At 42.5% G+C, this 20,017-nt stretch overlaps 1 protein-coding gene across 1 annotated transcript in view; it reads right to left on the bottom strand.

The window, feature by feature from the left end:
- Positions 1-20,017, bottom strand: part of cxadr (CXADR Ig-like cell adhesion molecule) — a 37,637-nt gene that overhangs the window by 7,436 nt on the left and 10,184 nt on the right. The window contains exons 2-3 of the mRNA XM_086131384.1: positions 10,092-10,261; positions 3,512-3,716 (exon numbers count right to left, since the gene is read on the bottom strand). Of these exons, the coding sequence (XP_085987510.1) occupies positions 3,512-3,716; positions 10,092-10,261 (375 nt within the window). The remainder of the gene's footprint in view (positions 1-3,511; positions 3,717-10,091; positions 10,262-20,017) is intronic.

The raw sequence follows: 20,017 nt of genomic DNA, 5'->3' as shown, positions 1-20,017 counted from the left end.
GAGCCTCGCTGCCAGGATTAACAGTTGACCCACGGTGCCTGAGTAGTATTATTTTAAAACACACATTGGATGAGGACAGAGAAATAAATAAGCGAGAGCTGATGGGACAGATGGTAGTGTGACCGGGGGCCCAGGGCTGAGCTATTCCAAGCTGGCTGCTCTTTCTGCTGTTATGTCGTACTAACACACATGTTGAGTACACGCGGTAAATGTCACGAGAGTGATGACATTCAGAGCACATCTTTTAAAAGGTGAAAGTGGATGCGTCAAAGGGCTGGAACACACGACGTCTCGCATTAGGAACGCGGTAACACCGAGTCGATTTATTTGGTTGAAAGATGAGGTTAAAGGAGAAGGTAAGAGAGGGTTGAGGGCTTATGGAGAGATAAAGAGTATAGCCATACAGCTCACCTCGCATGGTCAAATGAATAATGCGCTGGGATTTTCTCAAGGCTATCGTGCGGGATAGATCCAACAAAATATATACCCGCTGTGGCATATATTTTCTTCAGGAGGAGCAAAGCTTCAAAGGGCTACTCGTGAATAGAAAATAACCCAAGCGTTAGAACAAAAGCCAGGTAGAGCAAATCGATGTCAGGTGACTTGAGATTTGCAGACATCCTCCATGTTGGCTTCAACGGGTGGATATGCAAGGCATCTGGAAAAAATTTACAGCGCTTCACCTTTCCGCATTTAGTTGTGTTTCAGCCATAGTCCAACATTTATTAAATAAATTCCCCACCCCTCCCACAAAATTTGACATCCAACCCCCCTTAAAGACAGCTTCAAAAATGCCCCCCCCACACCCCCACAAGTGATTGAAAATAAGCAATCACGTGTACAGACGTATTTGCCCCTTATCTCAATAGTTTGTAGAAACACCTTTGGCAGATAGTTAAGCCTTACGTTTTGTTTTTTTCCCCCCAATATGATGCACAAGCTTGGCACATGTACCTCTGAACATTTTTGCGTATTATCTTAACAGCACCCCTCCCGCGCAATCAGGTGTTGGGGAGCGTCAGTGCACAGCCATTTTCGGATCCCTCCACAGATGTTCAATAGGATCGAGTTTTCGCTGGGCCACTCAAGGACATTCAAGAGTTGTCTTGATAAGTTGTCCTTTGATATTTTGGCTCTGCGCCGAGGTTCGCTGTCCTCCTGAAAAGATGAACCGTCTCCCGAGCGTGAAGAGCGCTGCGGAACAGGTTTTCATCCAGGATGTCTCTGTACATTTCGACATTTATCTTGACTTGAACCCTGACTAGTCTCCAAGTTCCAGCTGTTGAAAAACATTCCTAGCAGCGTCATGCTGCGGGAGTGTTTTGCTTCACTGTAGGGATGGTCCTGGCCGGGAGGTGAGAGCCGTGCCTGCTTTTACCAAACAAGATTTCTGGCTTTCACAACAAAGAGGTCATTCTTTGCTTCATATTATGATGTCCTGTGGGATGGGTGTGCCAATAATTTTAAGGGAATTGATATTTGAAACAAAATGTGGAAGGGATGGCAGGGTTGGGAGATGAAGCGCTGTGAATGGTTTCCGCACGAACCGTCAAGAATGAGTCGCCAGAGAAAACAAACAACGATGTTGCTGACGTGCATTTGTAAGCTGCAGGTGGATACTCTCCTCCTCTCAACTTCAATGTCGAGCTACAAGCTAAAGAAGAACACAACGGATGCCGCCTCCTGTAAAGTCGCTTGAACGCATTACGCAGTGTGCTCGCTTGTTGCCAGCAAGCGGGTATTCCTAAAAATAGCCGCGTATGTGACAAGGCACAGCAACACCTGGTCGTCTGGATGTATTAGTATAGACGCGTGTTTCGCATTCCTTTGTACCATCCAAGACAAGATCAACTTAAGCTAAAACGCAGAGCAGGCAGCGAGTTGTCCTCGCTTCTCCTTGTCAGTGCGTCTTTGCGAAGAACATTCCAGGCCCCGGGGTCAATAGCTAGCTAGCAACCTGTCAGAGGTGTAGCCTCCAGCTCTTTTCCTCTCGCTTTCTGCCACACACACTATAGCTTGAGATGTCAGCCTATTAGCCATGATCAGAGCTGGGTCATAGAAAGTCTGTTAGCTGAAGGGAATTCCTGTCTAACTAAATCTCAGGGCACAGGATACAGTTGATAGAGACCAGAAGTAACACCGCAAATAAATGTATGGTAACAGTGGAAATGTTTTCACAATGACCATAATGACCTTGAATATTGTGTCATATTGCTTCATGAAGGAAGTCGATGCAGTAGTATCTCGAAAATAAATGGGCCCCAAAATATTCAAGGAACACATGCCGTTAAAAGTTTCCCCAAAATTTGGCTCACCCGCAGTTGTACATAATGTTACGAGATCACCATATTTCTCTGACTGGCTGTACAGAGGTTAAAATATGAATCAAACAAGTTTGTTGCAGGAGCCGTCTCAATATAATATGAGTTACATTGACTGTACAGTTGAGGGAATGTGATCTTGGTGTTTCCCTCCAAGGGTCCAATTAAAAAACCTCTTGGCATGCGGGAGGAAAGATTTCCTTGCCCGTCAGTGGAGCAGGGCAGCGTCAACAGCCTGACACTGAAACAACTTCTCTGCCTGACCGAATATTTTTGCCCATGGCTTCAGGAACCTTTCTGAGAACCATTTCAGGGCATCATTTCAATTGTCAAATTTTATCTGGGTCAAGTTTAAATAAATCATTCAATATATTTTTTTCAATCATCCACCCAGTTTTCAAAACGAACTTCCGATAAATTATTTTAAGAGCTTCAGAAATGAATGCAAACCAACTGTCTACGTGTCCTGTAACATCCTTCGTTAATTGGAGCTTTTTCACAATATTGAGAGTATTTCTGGTCGAACTGGTGGGAGCAGTGCAGTCACATTTGTGTGGAGTAGCAGCCGCCATTTTTGGACGCGGCCTATTGAAAAAGCCCAGATAACGTAGCTACGATAAAGGCACAATGCAGAGCTTATCTCACAAGAGTGGTGTCGGTTTTCCCCCCCGTACACAAATGCAGGAGGCATTTCACGTTCAACGTTTGGTCAGCGGACTAATCATCAAAAATAATACGTGTGTGTTGTTTTAACAGACTTTTTCAATTACGTTTTCCTTGCAATGATGAAAGACATTTTCAAGGCATAAATACACAAGGAAAATTCAGCCAACATGAATATTGTCAATTACAGATCAAGTTCAACAATGTATGAAACAGCTATTTTCTAAATTCATCTAAAAAGTGTTACTCAAGACAGATGTGCGAGATAAACAATAAATAATGACCTCGCTATTGAAGTAAAAGATTATCACTTTTGACAATCAGGGTGGGTGAACACAGAATGGTAACGCGAGGAGGTCAATGGTCTACCGCCTCTGGGAAGGGTATGTTCTCAATTTTAGTGGGGGATTATATCAAAACAGCCAAGCGAGGAAAAGAGCATGTGATTTCTACTGCAATAGGGCCTGGTCAAACAAAATATCTTTTTGTGGATACCTTTTTTGCTTCCCCCCCCCGTCCCCACTCACCCATGACAATCAGTAGCATTTTTCTGCTGCGGATGCCAGGAGCCTTCTTCACTTTACACTGGTAAGTGCCAGAGTCCGACGACTTCAGGCCTGACAGGTTGATGGAGGCATCGCCATTCTTGGGGTCGGGTGAATTGAAGTGTACTCGACCCTTCAATGGGGCATAGTAGTCCTCGTAGGCCCTGTCGCCCGAGTACAGGATCACCTGGTCAGAGACATACAGTAGATCTTGGTTAACTTGGAAAATGCCGTGTATTCATATGAAATCTCGAAAATAATACATTAAAAAAATAAGACAGCTTAAATAGTCAAAATATTCTTTTTAATGGAAAATGTACAGTGGATGTATTAAAGTCTACGCACCCCTGTTCAAATCCCCCCCCCCCCCCCCCCAAAAAAAGCTATTTTCAAGAGTGGACGAAATAATGAGCAACTGGGTTCAACGTGGGTACACAAGTGTGCACACCCTCAGAGAAGTGGGGATGTGGTCGTGCTCAGAATTAACTAATCAAATTCAAACTCATGCCAAATGGGAATCGGCGCATATTTTTCAGACTTTTTTTTCCCACATCTAACTGCTATACCCATGGTCTGCAATAAGCTTCCACAGCATCAGAGGGATTCTCATTGAAGAAAGGTATCAGTCAGAGAAGGGTGCAAAAGAATTTCCGATGCATTAAACATATCATCGAACACAGTGAAGAGCGACGACATCATCAATTGGAGAAAACGTGGCACAAAGCGAGTCAGTGAGACTGCCAAGAGACCGACAGCAACACTGGAGGAGCTGCATGAATTTCTGGCAAGTACTATTATGCTTTTTAGTAGTTGGGACAACAAAGACTCATCTTCCTCATACTATATATCATGTACTGTATATAGGGTAGGATGGTAAGATGGAAGAAGCTGTAGCTTAGAATTTTAAAAAAACACATCCGCATCCAGCTACATTTTACAAAAACAAACTTCAACAAACTGAAATCTCCCAAATGCACGTGGGTACTTTTTGGCCATCCTCCCAGAAGGAAGGTTTGGCACGAATACACCGCTCGTCACCAAAAGCGCACCATACGTTCAGTGAAACATTGTGGCAGCATCATGCTTTGTGGCAGTTTTTCTTCAGCAGGAGCTGGGGCCTTCGACAAATTGGAGGGAATTAAGAACAGTCCCAAATGCCAGTCAGTTTCTTGGAAAACATCCATCTATTTTCTTATCTGCTTATCTTCACATGGGTCGCGGGCGTGCTAGAACCTATCCAAGCTGTCTTCGGGCAGTCGGCGGGGCACAGCCTGAACTGGTTGCCAGCCAATCGCAGAGCACACAAAGACGAAGAACAACCATCTGCGCTCACACTCGCACCTAGGGACAATTTAGAGCGTTCAATCAGCCTGCCATGCGTGTTTTTGGAATATGAGAGGACACTGGAGTACCCGGCGAAAACCCATCCAGGCATGGAAATACCATGCAAACGAAGGCCGACGCTGGACTCAAACCCAGCACCTCTGCACTGTGAGGCTGGCGTGCTAACCGGTCGTTCACTGCGCCGCCCGCTTGGAAAATTATATTTTAAAAAGTGCTAAAAAGCCTACTAGAACAAGTGACCGTTATGATTGGTTAATTCTGAACGTTACACGTCTTGCTGCAGTAGGGGCGGAAGTTGGATAGGTTTTCTTTGTAATGCGCCAGATGTTGCTGCACCACGGTCATTCTTGCCGGGATGGATACATAGCGCCGTTTCATAAAATGAAAGCACCAAGCACCATGTATTAGTTAATCGTGAATTCTCTCGCGATTGCTCATTTTCCACGGTGGTGCGCGTAACTGACTTTTCCGTGAAAACGTTGCCTTTTGGTCATGAAAATACGGTATTTCCTTTTATGGGTAAATGTAGCTGTTGCATCTTTTAATCGGGTGCGCTTTGTAGTAAATCTCATCTAAGAAGAAAAAAACCCATAAGATCTTGCATGTTGGTATGTGGTAGTAAATAATACATACAGTATGGTCGAATTATGCTACCGTAATATCTGTAAAAGGTGTATAATGATACAATTAATCATTGAGACATAAAAATGGACAGCAATACACACTAAACAGTGGCTAGTACACATGTTCACATATGTCATATTGACTATACATGCATGTACGCGTGTCGTGAGGTATTTGGTCAGGGGATTGAGAAAGCTCTCCAGAGGAGTAAAAGTAAAGCTCTTTTCTATCACAATGTCCTTCAGTCTTCCCCACTGAGCCCCGAGGTGGAACAAACAAAGCGGCCAGTGTGGAGTCAAATCAACACCTGCTGTGTCAACAAAGGACAGGAGACCACAATTATGTCCACTCCCCCATCCACCTACACAAACACACCCGCACTCCGGGTCTTAAGAGCAGCGTAAAAATGCAGAAAAATGAAGGCCAGGTGGAGCCAAATAGAAGACTTAGAGCGTGGAACATTTTCCTTCACAACTGGGTGAGACAACAACAGGGTTTTCGCTGCCATGATGAGCACCAGACATATTCATAGCAATACCCCAGGGTGGACTGAAGAAAAACTAAACATTGTACGAGACAGAGAATAATTAAGTTATTGGAGGAGTCAAAACCACCAGAGGAAGTGAAGAGGAAAATCAGTCAACGAGGCTCCAGTTTGCCTCCCTAACTGAAGAATAGCTTGTGGTTCTGCTAGCATGAAACGGAATGGTATCGGGAAAGGCTAACGGGGGTCAGTGCTCATCTTGTACATATTAACCTTAACAGGTAATTCGGTTAAAATTCCACAAGGTTGTCAGTGGGGAGGGAATTGGATGCTTCAACTTTCACCGGGGAACCGAACGTGGGCAGTAATAACAGCAATATGTGAGATGAGACCACAAAGAAGAGGAAATTAAATGGCCCCGAGCTCAGCCAGACAATAATTCTTACTCAAATACTTAGAGGTGCACAGACGGGAGTCATTTTACACACCTCTAGCCACTTTAAAAAAAAAAAAAAAATCGGGAAAACACTGACCCCGAAAATCATTACGTCTTCAAAGAGCATTAGGGAATTAAAATGAAAATCACATGACAAGACAATGGACAGAGGAGCACCACAGCACTTAAGGTCATAACAAACGGGATCAAATCACCACCTGGCCAGAGCGTTCTCTGTAGACATCTCAGTCTGCAGAGATTAAAAACGTTGGCTTTTATTTGGTATATGGCACATATGAGGTCACTGCCATGTAATGCCGTCTCATAGTGAGGAACAAGGAAGAGGTGTAAATCATTTGGGAGGCAAATTAAAGGACCGCAATGCTTGAATACATGCACAAAATGGATTTTACGGGTGAGAGGCTTCCAAACTGAGTGGTTGTACCTACACTGTTTTCTGTAGTATAGAGCACCTCTCCACAGCAAAATGTAAATATTCCAATACTAATAACTTTGTCCCTTTCAAAATGTGTTATGTTTCCAGCTATGTCTCCTGTCGATTGGTAATGCCTGTTACATAATTGATGTAGCTCACAGACCCAAGCCTGAACAAGGTTTAATCGATCCGATTGGCAGGCTTTAAGCTATCTAAATAAAAATTGTGTTTTTGCTGGTTTTCGGAAAATGTTCAAATATGCATCTCTAGAAATGCCTCTTTTCGGCGACAGTAACTACTGGGCCCGACATGGTGCTCTCTGTGCCTTAGGATAATCTCATACCAATTGCTCACTTTCTCTGGTCTGAATTAGTTGATGACTTTGTGAACAATGTCTATGTTCACAGTCAAAATTCTGAGCGTAAACAGGAAGATGAATTGCTGAAAGGACTGGCAAGTCAAAGGCAAATGAAGTAACAACTTGGAATCAAATGGAACAAAACTGGCATTGGCTAAGGAAAAAGAAGCCAGGCTATGATAGCGCATCCATTAAATCAATGGAATGCCATCTTAAGTCATGTCACCGTAATTATTTTTTAGCATGTTGGCAGCATGTTTATTATGTCACTCTTGTTAACATATCAGTGTAACCTGTTAGCTACTGATGCTAATGCTGCTGCGCTAATGAATGCCGAGTCACGGAAAAAACCTTGATAGAACGGCTACACAGCCACTCAGGGTCAAAATGAGTTAATATGCAGGGTTGTATCGGGCTAATGTCAGACGGCTTTCACATCAAAAATGCGAGCCGTGTTTAGAATGGAAGTTGGCTTGGCTGCGTTGTTTGCTGTTTTGACACCTGCCCAACTGAACCACACCAAGGGGAAAGACTAGAGCTTGATTAAAATGAACTTCAGGGTGTTAATGTGAAAACACCCTTGGTTATGAATTAAGAAAGCTGTGGTAAAATACTCCAAAGCTACCATTTTGCTGCAGCGGTTTTTGTCTTTCTACCATGGCCAAAAGTCGCCGTCACACCAAAAATTTAATGCGGGAGACCTTGTTTCCCCTCCATTGTTGTTTGTTAGTGTGGTTTGTTTTCAACTGACGTGGTTAATGTGGGCCGGTTTTCAAACAGAGCTGGTAGTGTTCAGTTGAAAGCGGCAATAGAGCCTGTAAAACCTTTCATAAAATTTTAAATGAAGCTATAAAAGGGCTTTCTATACTTTGCTTGAATGTAAAAATCTTGCATAAAAAAGCTTTTCTGGTCCTCTGCTCAAAAGACTATGAATGACATTCAATGTAGTACTGTAATGCAAGGTAAGGTTTTTCTGAGATAATTGCCCTCCTTATCGCCAGAGTCATGTTTTTCTTCCCTATAATTGTTCTACTGGTACTTCTCACAGTCATAGTCATAGCCAACGATCTTCCATTTATAATGTAGGTTGGCAAGAAAAGCTGAACTGCACATGGCTGCAACTAAATTTTGCACAATCAATCTGATATCCAGAGAACTGAGGGGTATAAGACTAACATTAGAAAAGGGGTAGACGCTTAACCACATTTTTTGATATATTGGAGCAGAGTTCCCATAGCACAAAGTCCTTTTAGCAAAAAAAAAAAAAAAAAAAAAAAAGTTCGTTTAGAACATTGTGAACTGAACTCTGCATTTGTGAGTGAGCCGAGTTTCAATGTCTCCTCTTACTTAAAACACGCTGATACCGGTGAAATTTCATAGATATTTTTGCCTGGTATGACAATACGACAACAATATTACTATTGATTTGATGAAAACTGTGGATTCCCAGCAATGTGAATGTGCCACCCTGGAGCGCGTGCTTGAGGCTTTCCATAGAATATTGCATTGTATAGAGACACTTCCTTTTATAATCCACAAAATGATACTGTTGTGCGGCTGCGCGTGACCCTCGCCCCCTTCCTTTGCACCGCAAGATGGTTTTCATTGACTGGCTTTAGCTGTCTATCAACGCCAAACTTGAAAGGAAGTATGATTGGTTGGACTGAGCTTTACATGCAACACAAGCGTGACAAGTTGACGTGACTGATATCGTCCTAATTTCAATGATATTTTGAATGTTGATCTCGATTTCGATATAGGATAATGATATGACACCCTGCCCTACAACAATACGCTACTAATCACTGTAAAACAACTACATTCAATGTAACGGTCCATTCCATTTTTTTTTTTTACAGTTACAATATGAATGAACTCATATTTCAAACCCATTAAAAATATCAAAAACATTTTCATCATATTGGGATTCAGATCTCACACAATTGAATTGAGAGTTGCGGCAAGGTTTCCCAAAATTCTCTATGCTGATAACAGCCTTGAGGGCATGTGGGGATCCATTGGAGGCCTGTAGTTATGTAGTTCTTCTCCCTTTACATGGCTGAGCGCCAAGCTGGAAAGGAAAGACACTGGCTGGAATAAAAAGACCATCCATCACTCCCAGTGTGTGTATGTTTGTGTGTGTGCGTGCGTGTGGCAAAGTAAAAGGTGAGAGAATAAACTCACTGGAAATGAATGTGGCTCAAATTACATGTGCTCATACATACTGCATATATTGAAAGCCCTTATAAAAATACACAAGTCGTGTTTGGCGCTGTATTCCATTTCACCTCGTGTTTAATAATCCATGCAGGCACGGAATATACCGGTAGATGCCAAGTCCCACACGCTGGCCAAACTATCACACCGACATTATGACTTATTTCACTTTGTGGGGCGTACATACAATGACAAAACTGTTGGCACTCTTTCTATTCCAAAAATAAAAGCCTAAAATGGTCATCGAAGCACTTTGGACGAAAATATGACAAAATAGACATACAGAAAATTAATTCTAAGTCAATAATTGCTTGATTCTTGGGTGGTCTGACAGAATTATTTAAAAACAATCACGGAACTGGCTTTGACTCAGATGATGGTACCTTTCATTATTTTGGTCAATTTCTGCTCAGTGTCTCAGATTGGAAGTGTGACTTCAAACGGAATGTTTCAACTCCTCCAAAAAGGGTGCAACAATTTTGTCTATGTGTGTGATTGATGAAAAAATGTGCAGAAACCAAACTATCTAGAGAAGACCGGGTTGGAATGATTCTAATGATTTCACAAAAAAATAAATAAATAAAACAAAAAATTAACACCCAATGTTTCTTGTTCCATTTTTCTAAAAGGAAGTCCAGGTTTGAGGGCAAAGTTTGCACGTACCACTTTGTCTTCCTTCTGGTTGTCTGAGGACAGAAGGCTCCATTCAATATCCAGTGGCCCAGAATCCTCGGGGCCTAAACTGAACATGAATTCTAGTTTTACACTTTCACCGCTGGCTTTCTCAATGGATGTCGGCCCTGAGGATATTATCTCCAGTCCAATGGTCAAACCTGTCGGGAGACACAGAGAATGAGGGCCAATAATTGCATACATTGCATACGGTGCAACAACAGCACAGGGTTATAAACAGTTAACTGGAGCAGAATTAGTTTGCAATAATTAGTTTTTGTCATGGAGGGAATCTGCAATGATTTGCACAACAGACAAAAAAAAGGGCGGGGGGGTAAGCTGTCAAATGTTTTGGTTCCAAGAATGCTGCACTCATAAAATAACTATGACTACATCTCGTTGTAGCAGTGAAGTACCTCTTAAAATATGCATTATGTAAAACACAGCGAAAAACACAGTAACGGAGCATTGCTTAACCAAGGGAAGGGGAAGAACCAATGCATGCTGGAGCCCTTCTTAAACTCGGCAGACTCTTCTGAAACACAAATTGACATAATTTCCTGCGGACATCACCTGGGCTAATATTCTCCATTCAATAAGAGATTTAAATACCAGCAAAGAGTGCATCGAGAATAAAAATTGTCACATGCTGTCTTAACACATTCAAACCCAGCAGACAGTCATCCACCCTTGAGTCAGCGGGTGGTGGCTTTAAAAAAAAAAAAAAAAAAAGGAAAGGGGACCCACCACCGCTATATGCCAGTGCCGAATTGCACCGTCAATGTGTAACACTCATAATGTCAAAGACAAATTTCCTGCAGATTTTTTAAAAAAAACAGAGTTACTGTATTTTCTGAACTATAGGGCGTACCTAAAAGCATTCCATTTTCTCAAACGCCAACAGTGCGCCTTATAGTCCGATGCGCTTTATATATGGATCAATATTCTTAATTCTTGGACATTGTATTTAAAATATTCTGTCAAGTGCTTTGTTACAGCTGCAGCAGTTGTGCAAGCTCTATATAAATAAAGCTGTATTGTATTGTATTGTACTACCTTTAGCGTAGCTCCATAGAGTGGAAGCATAACGCCACCACAGCCACTACGGTAGCTTCTGTTCTACGCGCCTTACAATGCGGTGTGCCCTACATATGAAAACCGTTTTAAAATAGGTCATTCAATGAAGGCGCACCTTATATTCTAAAGCGTCCAATAGAGTGGAAAATACGGTAAATGGAAGTGTGCTTCATTATCCTTGCTGGATAAAAATAAAGTCATCATTTCAAGTCACATTTCCCACTTATCGAGTTCCTACACAAAGACATGGAGATGGCTAATTGCGAAGGTAATTAAAGTGGTTGCAACAAGAGCCAAACCATGCAACGGTGAACTCTTCATTAACAGCAAAATCTGCATATTCCTTCTGGAAGGTTTTCAATAATGAGGAGATTATTTCCATCCAACAGAGATTTTCACAAACACAAGCAGATCCAGCTTTGTACAACATCCTTTCAAAGGCAATACTTGCAATACCTTCTCCCAAGCCATTGAAACATGCCGCCGTTTTATTAATGTGACAGGCATAAGGGGGTGTGGGCAGCCCCCTTGGTTGTTTCAATCCCATTTACATAGCATAGCATGTGCATGGTCAAGGTGACTGCCAACGTATCAAAAATGCAAATGTAATTCTGATCGCAATTATTCCTCTGAAGAAGCCTTTTTTTAAAAAACAAAACAAAAGGACTATTGCATAAAATAAGGTCCAAGGTCTTTGCCCTGCGGGTATGAACAGCGGCAGCTAAAGGTTGAGCTCTCTGCCTGATTTCACAACCAGCAGCTCAATTTCATTCTGGAACTGGGCCATATTTGCACAACTGAATTAAAATACGTGTACAGTCACAAGCACTGTTGCTGAGGCTTAGAGCCGTTGAGCATTTTTCACAAACATGCTTTTTACAACATAGCCATCGGTGCTCCAGCTGGCCGTTTGAACATTTTGACAGACTTTCATGGACCCGAGCCGCTGCCTTTGGCCAAAGACAAGGAAAGCAATATGGAGAAAACTGTCACTCTCATAATTGATTAAAAAAAATAATAATAAAATAAAATGAAAACTTTACGAGGCGGAATCTTGGTCATTTTTTTTTAAAGGTGCGTGTAAAGCGGAGAAAAATGCATTCAGTGAACAAAACTACCATCAGTCTAATCAACCGGTAAATGAATCATAGCCCATGCAGGATTTGTCTAAAATTCAGTCCATTTTCGTCCACACAAATGTGAAAGCGAGTCAACGCATGATATCATGTCAGCTTTGTGTACGCAAAGGCTGCTTTGGCGGGTGGCCCGCAGGTGACAGCAGTGCCAGGGCAGAGGAACACAGACCGAGAGTATCGGTTGATTCCAAATTCAGTCCACACATGGGAAGTTATAAAGCTGTCAAATCCAGCTAGTGCTTCCTGCAGCTACTAGAGGGACGGTGCGAAATGCACATGACTTAGATTGAGTACGAATAACTACTGTAAACTGCAACTACAGCGTGACACAGACTCGGAAAATTCAACCTTTGAATGTTGAATACGGGAAGCATAAAAATGAGTGATTGTAATTCCAAAAAACATCAAACACAACAACTCATTCAATTATCAAATGAACTGACAACTATTTTAATGGAGAAATCATTTGGAGACAGTGTTTCACTTAAAAGTGACCATATCCGCTGATATCTGCCTTGAAACATTATTTGTTTTTTAAGTATTCGGTCACAGCCCTAAATTGTTACTTTACATACAACAAAAACATACGTTCGATATACCTCTAGGCTGCTACTCCGCAAGACAATTTTTCAACTTCCAAATTCAGTTGTAAAACATGACGCCTCGAGTACTTGTGCACTTGCAATGAATAATTTGCATCCGGTATTCAAAGCTTGAACAATATTTGCAAAATCTCAGATACTGGATTTGTCACTTATGTGATCTAAGCTACAGTAAGTATGTCCCTTTAAATCCATCGAGGGAGCATCACTGATGTCTGAAAAATACCCTAAAACGTCTGTGACAGAACATATCAGGACTCAGCCTTCATTTCGTATGACATGCATCAAATAAAGTCAACTGACCTTTGCTTTCTAACGTAATAAAACAGATTACGTCACTAGACTAGTGGTAAATCCAGCTGTTAAACAAACTTACACAGCAGTTAATTTGAGTTCAGGTTTGATACAATACGAAGATAATGTTTACGTCTCAACGCGGTAGGGAGGGGCAACACATGATTTGGGGCGTCAATGGTGGCTAATAACAAGTCGACCCAAACTGTGCATGGCAGCGTGTGTCTTTGTAAGTGTCAAACTCACCCCTGATTCGACTGCCCTGTAAATCCCAGCATGGTTACTGAGAGACCGGAAATGAGCAGAAGGAATTCAGGGTGTCAGCATGCCTCATTCAATACTCCCGCTTCCTCTCACCTACTTTCATCCAGCAATTGTGCCAACTCTCCGTCTCGTTATCCCTCCCTGCCCTCCAACTTGTGGAGTGACTGAGGAGACCTCCAATTCTCTCCGGTGTTACTGATTGCATCGCTGTTCGACCCCCCTGTCCCCTCCCACTCCCGCGCCTCTTTCCACCTTTGTCGGCATACAATGGGGAGTGAATCCTGTATCCTGGCAACCAAGTCCTCGGAGAAGGGTGGGTTGCTGTGTCGATTGGGAACCGGCGTTCGGAGAAGGGAGGAGACAGGGAGAGCTTGAGTGACAATGGGCAGCGCAAAACGCAGGTTTAGTCGGCAACGCTGTGCCAGGTTAAATGGAAAGGAGTTCAAATGTATGTGGCCCACCTTCAAAAGGTAATTCGAAATATACGGGATTTACATAAGCATTGGGCATGCGATCAGCAATTGCAATTCTGACTCGGGAGGAAATTAATCAAAAATTAAATTATGGTTACATTCCTAATGTTGTAAGTAAAGAGTTTTTTTTTGTCATTTTTCCTCGAAGCTCTTTTGTGTGATGAGCAGCATAATGCTGCCAGGGGTTGTGCCATTAAAAAAAAAAAAATCTGTCATTGATTGTCCATTTTTTTTCCAACACGAAACTGTATAAATGCTGCTGTAAAGTATAACTAACTAAAAAGTTTTGACTTGGTGATGGAATTGGCAGTAGGAAACTACTTTCCTACAACAAATACAAGTGTATGAAACTACAATCGTGTGTGTGTTGCACATTGCAGCTTCAACAGACACCGATGAAAGCCCGAAACCAGGACAGTCTAACAAGCTAACTTTTTGTGTGGCTCTTCTTCTGGCCAGGCCAAAATGTTCTGGCAGAGGCCACCGAGGATCATAAAGCTCCTTTCTCCATCCTTTGACATGAAAGGGCATGAGTGTGAAACTTCCATCCGAGCATTCGGGCGCGGGGGCTAAATATTTCAGGCTCACAGGGGTCGGGGTGCAGGTCAACAACAATGGGAACGACCTTACCAACAGTGAAAGAGGTGACTGACTGACAATGTAAAATGATTAAGCTGCCTGAACCTTTCGGAATTTAAGGTGTTGTGCTGCTACTGGCAAGGGTTTGTTTGAAATAATGTGAGCTAGATACACAATTGTATGATTGTGTAAAAAAACAAGAAACCAAAAAAAAAACATTCCAAACATAGCCTTTAAATAAGTAAATATTTTCCCGAATAGCAAATAATGATGGAATAAATACGACATTAGTGATTCATGATTGTAAACTTGCAGTCTCGGGGCCAGTGGAACGAGTGAATTAAATAGCTTAGACACTCTCGCCATCACAAACAGTTAAGCCGGTCCCCTGTGACCGTGCCGGAGAGCACATCAATTATCTTGCTCACAAGCACAAGATAACTTCTTAACGTGCTTGCTGCTCAGAAGGAAGCCTCTGAATACTCGCCCAAGTGTACCCAGAGGAATTCAAAGCAATGTGTGCGCCCTGTGTGCTTTGGCATGACGTTTATTTAGTGTTGCACAGGGCTGGGAATGTGGAACCATTATGATTGCGCTGTAATGCAGGCTGAAAGCTCCACTTAGCACACCGTGAAGCCATCAATTCCCCAGTGAGTATGACCTAAAGGCTGTTTTGACATAACTGGACATTAAATGATAAAGGGGTGACAAATGGTACGCACTTTACTTTGCGGCACGGGGCATTTGACACCTTTTAAAACGGGGCCCATTGGCGATGCTTTGAGGTTATTGCAGTGGCCGTCCACAGAAGAGATTGTTGACTTGTGTACACGCATTGACAAGCGCTAGATGAAATATGCAAGGTCTAGACTTACTTTCTGGAACAATTCATGACTACCCTGCAACTGCTGTTTTGATAAACTATCATTGGCTGGGATCGGCCCCAGTACACCAGTGACCCTAGTGAGGATAAGTGGTTCGGAAAATGGATGGATGGATGGTTAAAAAAGCAGTGACTTAATTATTATTCATGATTTTAAATGAGTGAAACTCCTACCATCCAGTGAGAAATAACTGGTGCTGAACAATAGAGACAACAGAGGAACTATTGTCAAGAGGGAAGGAGGGAATCGCAAAGGAGGAGGGATTGCAATTCCCATTGGCGTTTATTTAATGGTCAGTAAATGAAAAACTCAGCAAGTCTTAATTGTACTTGCTACATCATTGTCAGGGGAAGTGCACTTTTAATTTCAAGTATGTGCTACCATTTCACAAGTGGCTTCCGAAACTCTGCCACCGGGGGGTTGATTAGCAACAAACTCGAGGTGGAATCTGACTCAGCTGTAAAGGCTTACGAGTGTTAGTGAATGTTGTTTTACGTCAGGGTTTTTTTAACCCCCCCACCTCCAAAATAAAAAGGTTTGAAATATTTTAAGAGTTTAGTTTCACTTCACAATTGTGTATTCATTGCTGTCAACCTACTGAAATTCACTTCATAACAATTTGTCAGAATTTCCATATTTTATATATACACACGCGCGCGCGCACGCAGGCACACACACACACACACTATATACAAAATACAGTCAAACTTCGTTACAACGTACCTCAAGGGACATATCGAATCTGTATGTTATAACGATAGTTCGTCACCATTTCCAATAAAATGGCTGCCAACTACGATGTATAATACAGCATGAACATTTCTAGATGTTAAAAACATCACTGTGTAATAAGAATATAAAAATTGTCAATTAGAAATACGAAAAAAATATTTTATAGGGGGCGGCCCGGTAGTCCAGTGGTTAGCACGTCGACTTGACAGTGCAGAGGTACCGGGTTCAATTCCAGCTCCGGCCTCCCTGTGTGGAGTTTGCATGTTCTCCCCGGGCCTGCGTGGGTTTTCTCCGGGTACTCCGGTTTACTCCCACATTCCAAAAACATGCATGGCAGGCTGATTGATCACTCAGAATTGTCCCTAGGTGTGAGTGAGGGCGTGCATGGTTGTTCGTCTCTGTGTGCCCTGCGATTGGCTGGCTACCAATTCGGGGTGTCCCCCGCCTACTGCCCGAAGACAGCTGGGATAGGCTCCAGCACCTCCGCGACCCTAGTGAGGATGAAGCGGTTCGGAAGATGAATGAATGAATGAATATTTTATAGGACATAAAAAAACAACTGTACTGTTACGACATCATCTCTGAACACATTCAGTCAGCAAATGTTAACCGCAATAGGCCACTGCCAGCGCAGCCGACGAAGCCAATTGTCATCAATTCACGTAGGCTCAGCTGACACAGTTTCAGCCTTCACAGACAGTGAGATTTGCTGCCGTTGACCAGACATGTTTTCAGACAATGCCTGTGCCTCCGTGAGTCATGGCAAGAAGTACAACAATTTACCGAGGCGATCGATAGTGTTGCCGAACAACGGAGTGGAATCCTGCGTTGTGCATTTTGTTCATAAGCAAGGTCGCGGCGGCAGTTAGCTTCCCACAGTTTGTCGTAATGCAGACCTTTTCACCATTTTATGAGAAAATTATAATGATGTTTACATTAGGAAGGTGTTAGCCGTGACCAAAATCGGCAAATGAAAAATGAATTGCATGAAATCGGGACTTTGAAATGTGAACGTTATAGCGGTGAAAACGTAAGCAAGGAACATTGAAACAATGTTCAACTGTATGTGTGTGTCTCTCTCTCTCTCTCTCTCTCTCTCTCTCTCTCTCTCTCTCTCTCTCTCTCTCTCTCTCTCTCTCTCACACACAGGCAATTTAAATGGCAGTTTTCTATAACACGTAAATAATTGTTAGCTTAACAATTGTTCAAGAGATGACCACAGCGACCACAGTGCAGCAGGAGGTTCACAGAAAAGCCTGACATGTACACATCCATATGAATAGGGCTTTGTCTCAGATACGCACACACACACACACACACACACACACACACACACACACACACACACACACACACACACACACACACACACACACACACACACACACACACACACACACACACACACACACACACAGTGACAATATGATGGCTGCCTGTGCCGTAAAGCTGATAGGCATGGCGCCAAGCCATAGAACAACACAGATAACATCCTCATGATGGGGGGGAAAAAAACCTGAAAAAGTGACAATATACTCTTGGAGGAAATTAAACAGGAGCAAATGGAACATAAAGATGCTGGATGTAAATTTGTCGATGGCCGAACAGCGGGATGAGAATATACCGTACAACAGGGAATATCCACACTGTCAGCGATGCCGGAGAAGTACAAAATCATGTCCTCCAGATTTTGCAGGCGCGAACACAATTAGAGAACATGTGAAAGTCGTTTGTATGACTTCAGAGTGGTGCAAAATAGATGTGTACACCACAAATAAATAAGCAGAGTTCCTACCTCATGGATGACACCACTGGAGAGATGAGGCTTATAAAATACGATCATTTCAATTTAAAATAGCCACAAGGATAGCACAGCGGATTATGCAAGTGTGGCTTTAAGGGATTCGGTTGGGCATTAAGTCGGTGGTAAAAGGGCAAAAAACACTGTCAACTGTGTCTGCATTTACACAACATGGTTCAAGTGACATAATTATACTTAAGTGTCCAATCTGGATATGTGTCACATGAGGAAAAAAAAATACATGAAATCAGATGCCCTCTTTCACGAGAAGATTAAAAAAAAAATCCAATATGAATAGGATACGATTTAATGCCACTCCAGTGTAAATAGATCCGATCAAGCCAGACCTTGAAATAGTCCAGTCTGTGACCCAAACAATAGGGCCCATAGACTAAGCAATCAGAACCGCAGTGAAATTCCAGCCTAAAACTCACCAACTTGCATGTAAAGCTATGAAAAGAGAAAACATGAAAGCCACAAAGCTCAATGGGGTGCAGTCATGGGGGTGTCTCCTCATCTCTCCTGACACAGGGGTTTCTCTACATCAAGGGGGGATGGGGGGGGGGGGACTATGCTGCTGCCTCTAAAATACTCCCATCCCCCAAAACAAATACAGTGGGCCCGATAAAGAGCGGGCCCCTGCTGGTGCCTCAACCCTATATTTTGTCAGTGCCCCAGAACACACTGCCAAGCGTGATCAGGATGCAGTGACACTGATCAAACACTCGGACTTAAATGCAGTACAGCAAAATCGACTTCATCCAGACTGGTGATAGACTAAAACCAACTCCATTCAAAATGGAGACTAAAGACTGAAAATTCCAGAGCCAAGCACTCTTGATGCACCTATGTCAATAAATAAGATCCGTGAGCGTGCACAGGGAGAGTTTAGTCACATATGACTCAGCGAACTCCCTCCTGTGAAGTCAGAAACTTCCTCATACCTCACTCATACCGTCCAAAACGAATTGCCAACATTTAACAGCAGTGCCAGGTTCATTGCGAGAGCCAGCGACTCTCTCGTTGAACTTAAAAAAAGGTGTTTGAGAAAGTCTATTTAATCATACAGCGTAAACTTGAAATCCACTGGAAGAAAGCGGCAGACTAATGACGTACGACTAAACTGATCGAAGGAAAATGCCACATAGCAGACACTTGAAGTTAAGTGTGATACCTGTATTAACAAAATGGCCTCAATGACTTCAATGCTTCCATGTTTTGGTGTTTTTTTGGGGGCATGATAAAATTCAGCTTGATAAAAAGTAATTGATTCAATTATTGGCCATTCATCAATGAAATCTCTTGTACAGAAAATAAAAAGAACTACACCTATTGTATATTTAAACAGAAGACATACTTCATTTTCGAAACATTGCCAGTGCTAATGCTAGCAGTCAACGTAACATCTATTGACAGGCTAACAGAAATTGAGTTTCGGGGGTGATATTCCTTCAAATGACAAATTTTCAATGCATGAAATGCATTTTTTGGGGTCTCAATTAGTTTGATTGCCAGCGACAGTTTTAAATGTACTTCTTAGGAATTAAGTGGAGCATTGACCCAAACGTAGCGTGCCTACCAGTCATGGCTCTTAAGTCGGTCCACATGCTGAGAGCACTTTCCGTCTCAGGCAATCAACTCCCAAGTGTGAGTTGGAATTTGACTTTCTGGGTGTTGATTATGGCATCTGCAAAATACACTCAATATCATGTATACACTTTACATTATATTTCATTATATTGCTCCACATCGACTACTTTTGTGTGTTCCACTTACACATCCGAAAACATTCACATGGTATCAATGAAACGATCTGTTTACTGCTGAAAGCCCCCGGAGAATATGGCCAGAGACAGTGAGTACTTTGTAATACCTGCTAAAGCGTCCATTGCTTTTCAAACACGTTTGTGGTATCCCTTCTTTTTAAAACGCTCTAATTCTGCCAAAAGCATTCCCACAAGCCAGAACGAAGAGATGCTGAGAATGTTTCGATACCGTCTGTCTCTTCCTGTCCTCTCTGTGAAGAGGGAGACACTCAAGCAGGACATCAAGATAAGAATGCCGCTGACAGATAA

This window comes from Hippocampus guttulatus, chromosome 15 (genome assembly GCF_054856545.1).
Source record: "Hippocampus guttulatus isolate MCC_2025c chromosome 15, RoL_Hgut_1.0, whole genome shotgun sequence".
NCBI lineage: Eukaryota > Metazoa > Chordata > Actinopteri > Syngnathiformes > Syngnathidae > Hippocampus > Hippocampus guttulatus.
Note: the sequence above shows the minus strand (reverse complement) of the source record. Positions and strands in the feature narration are given on the sequence as shown.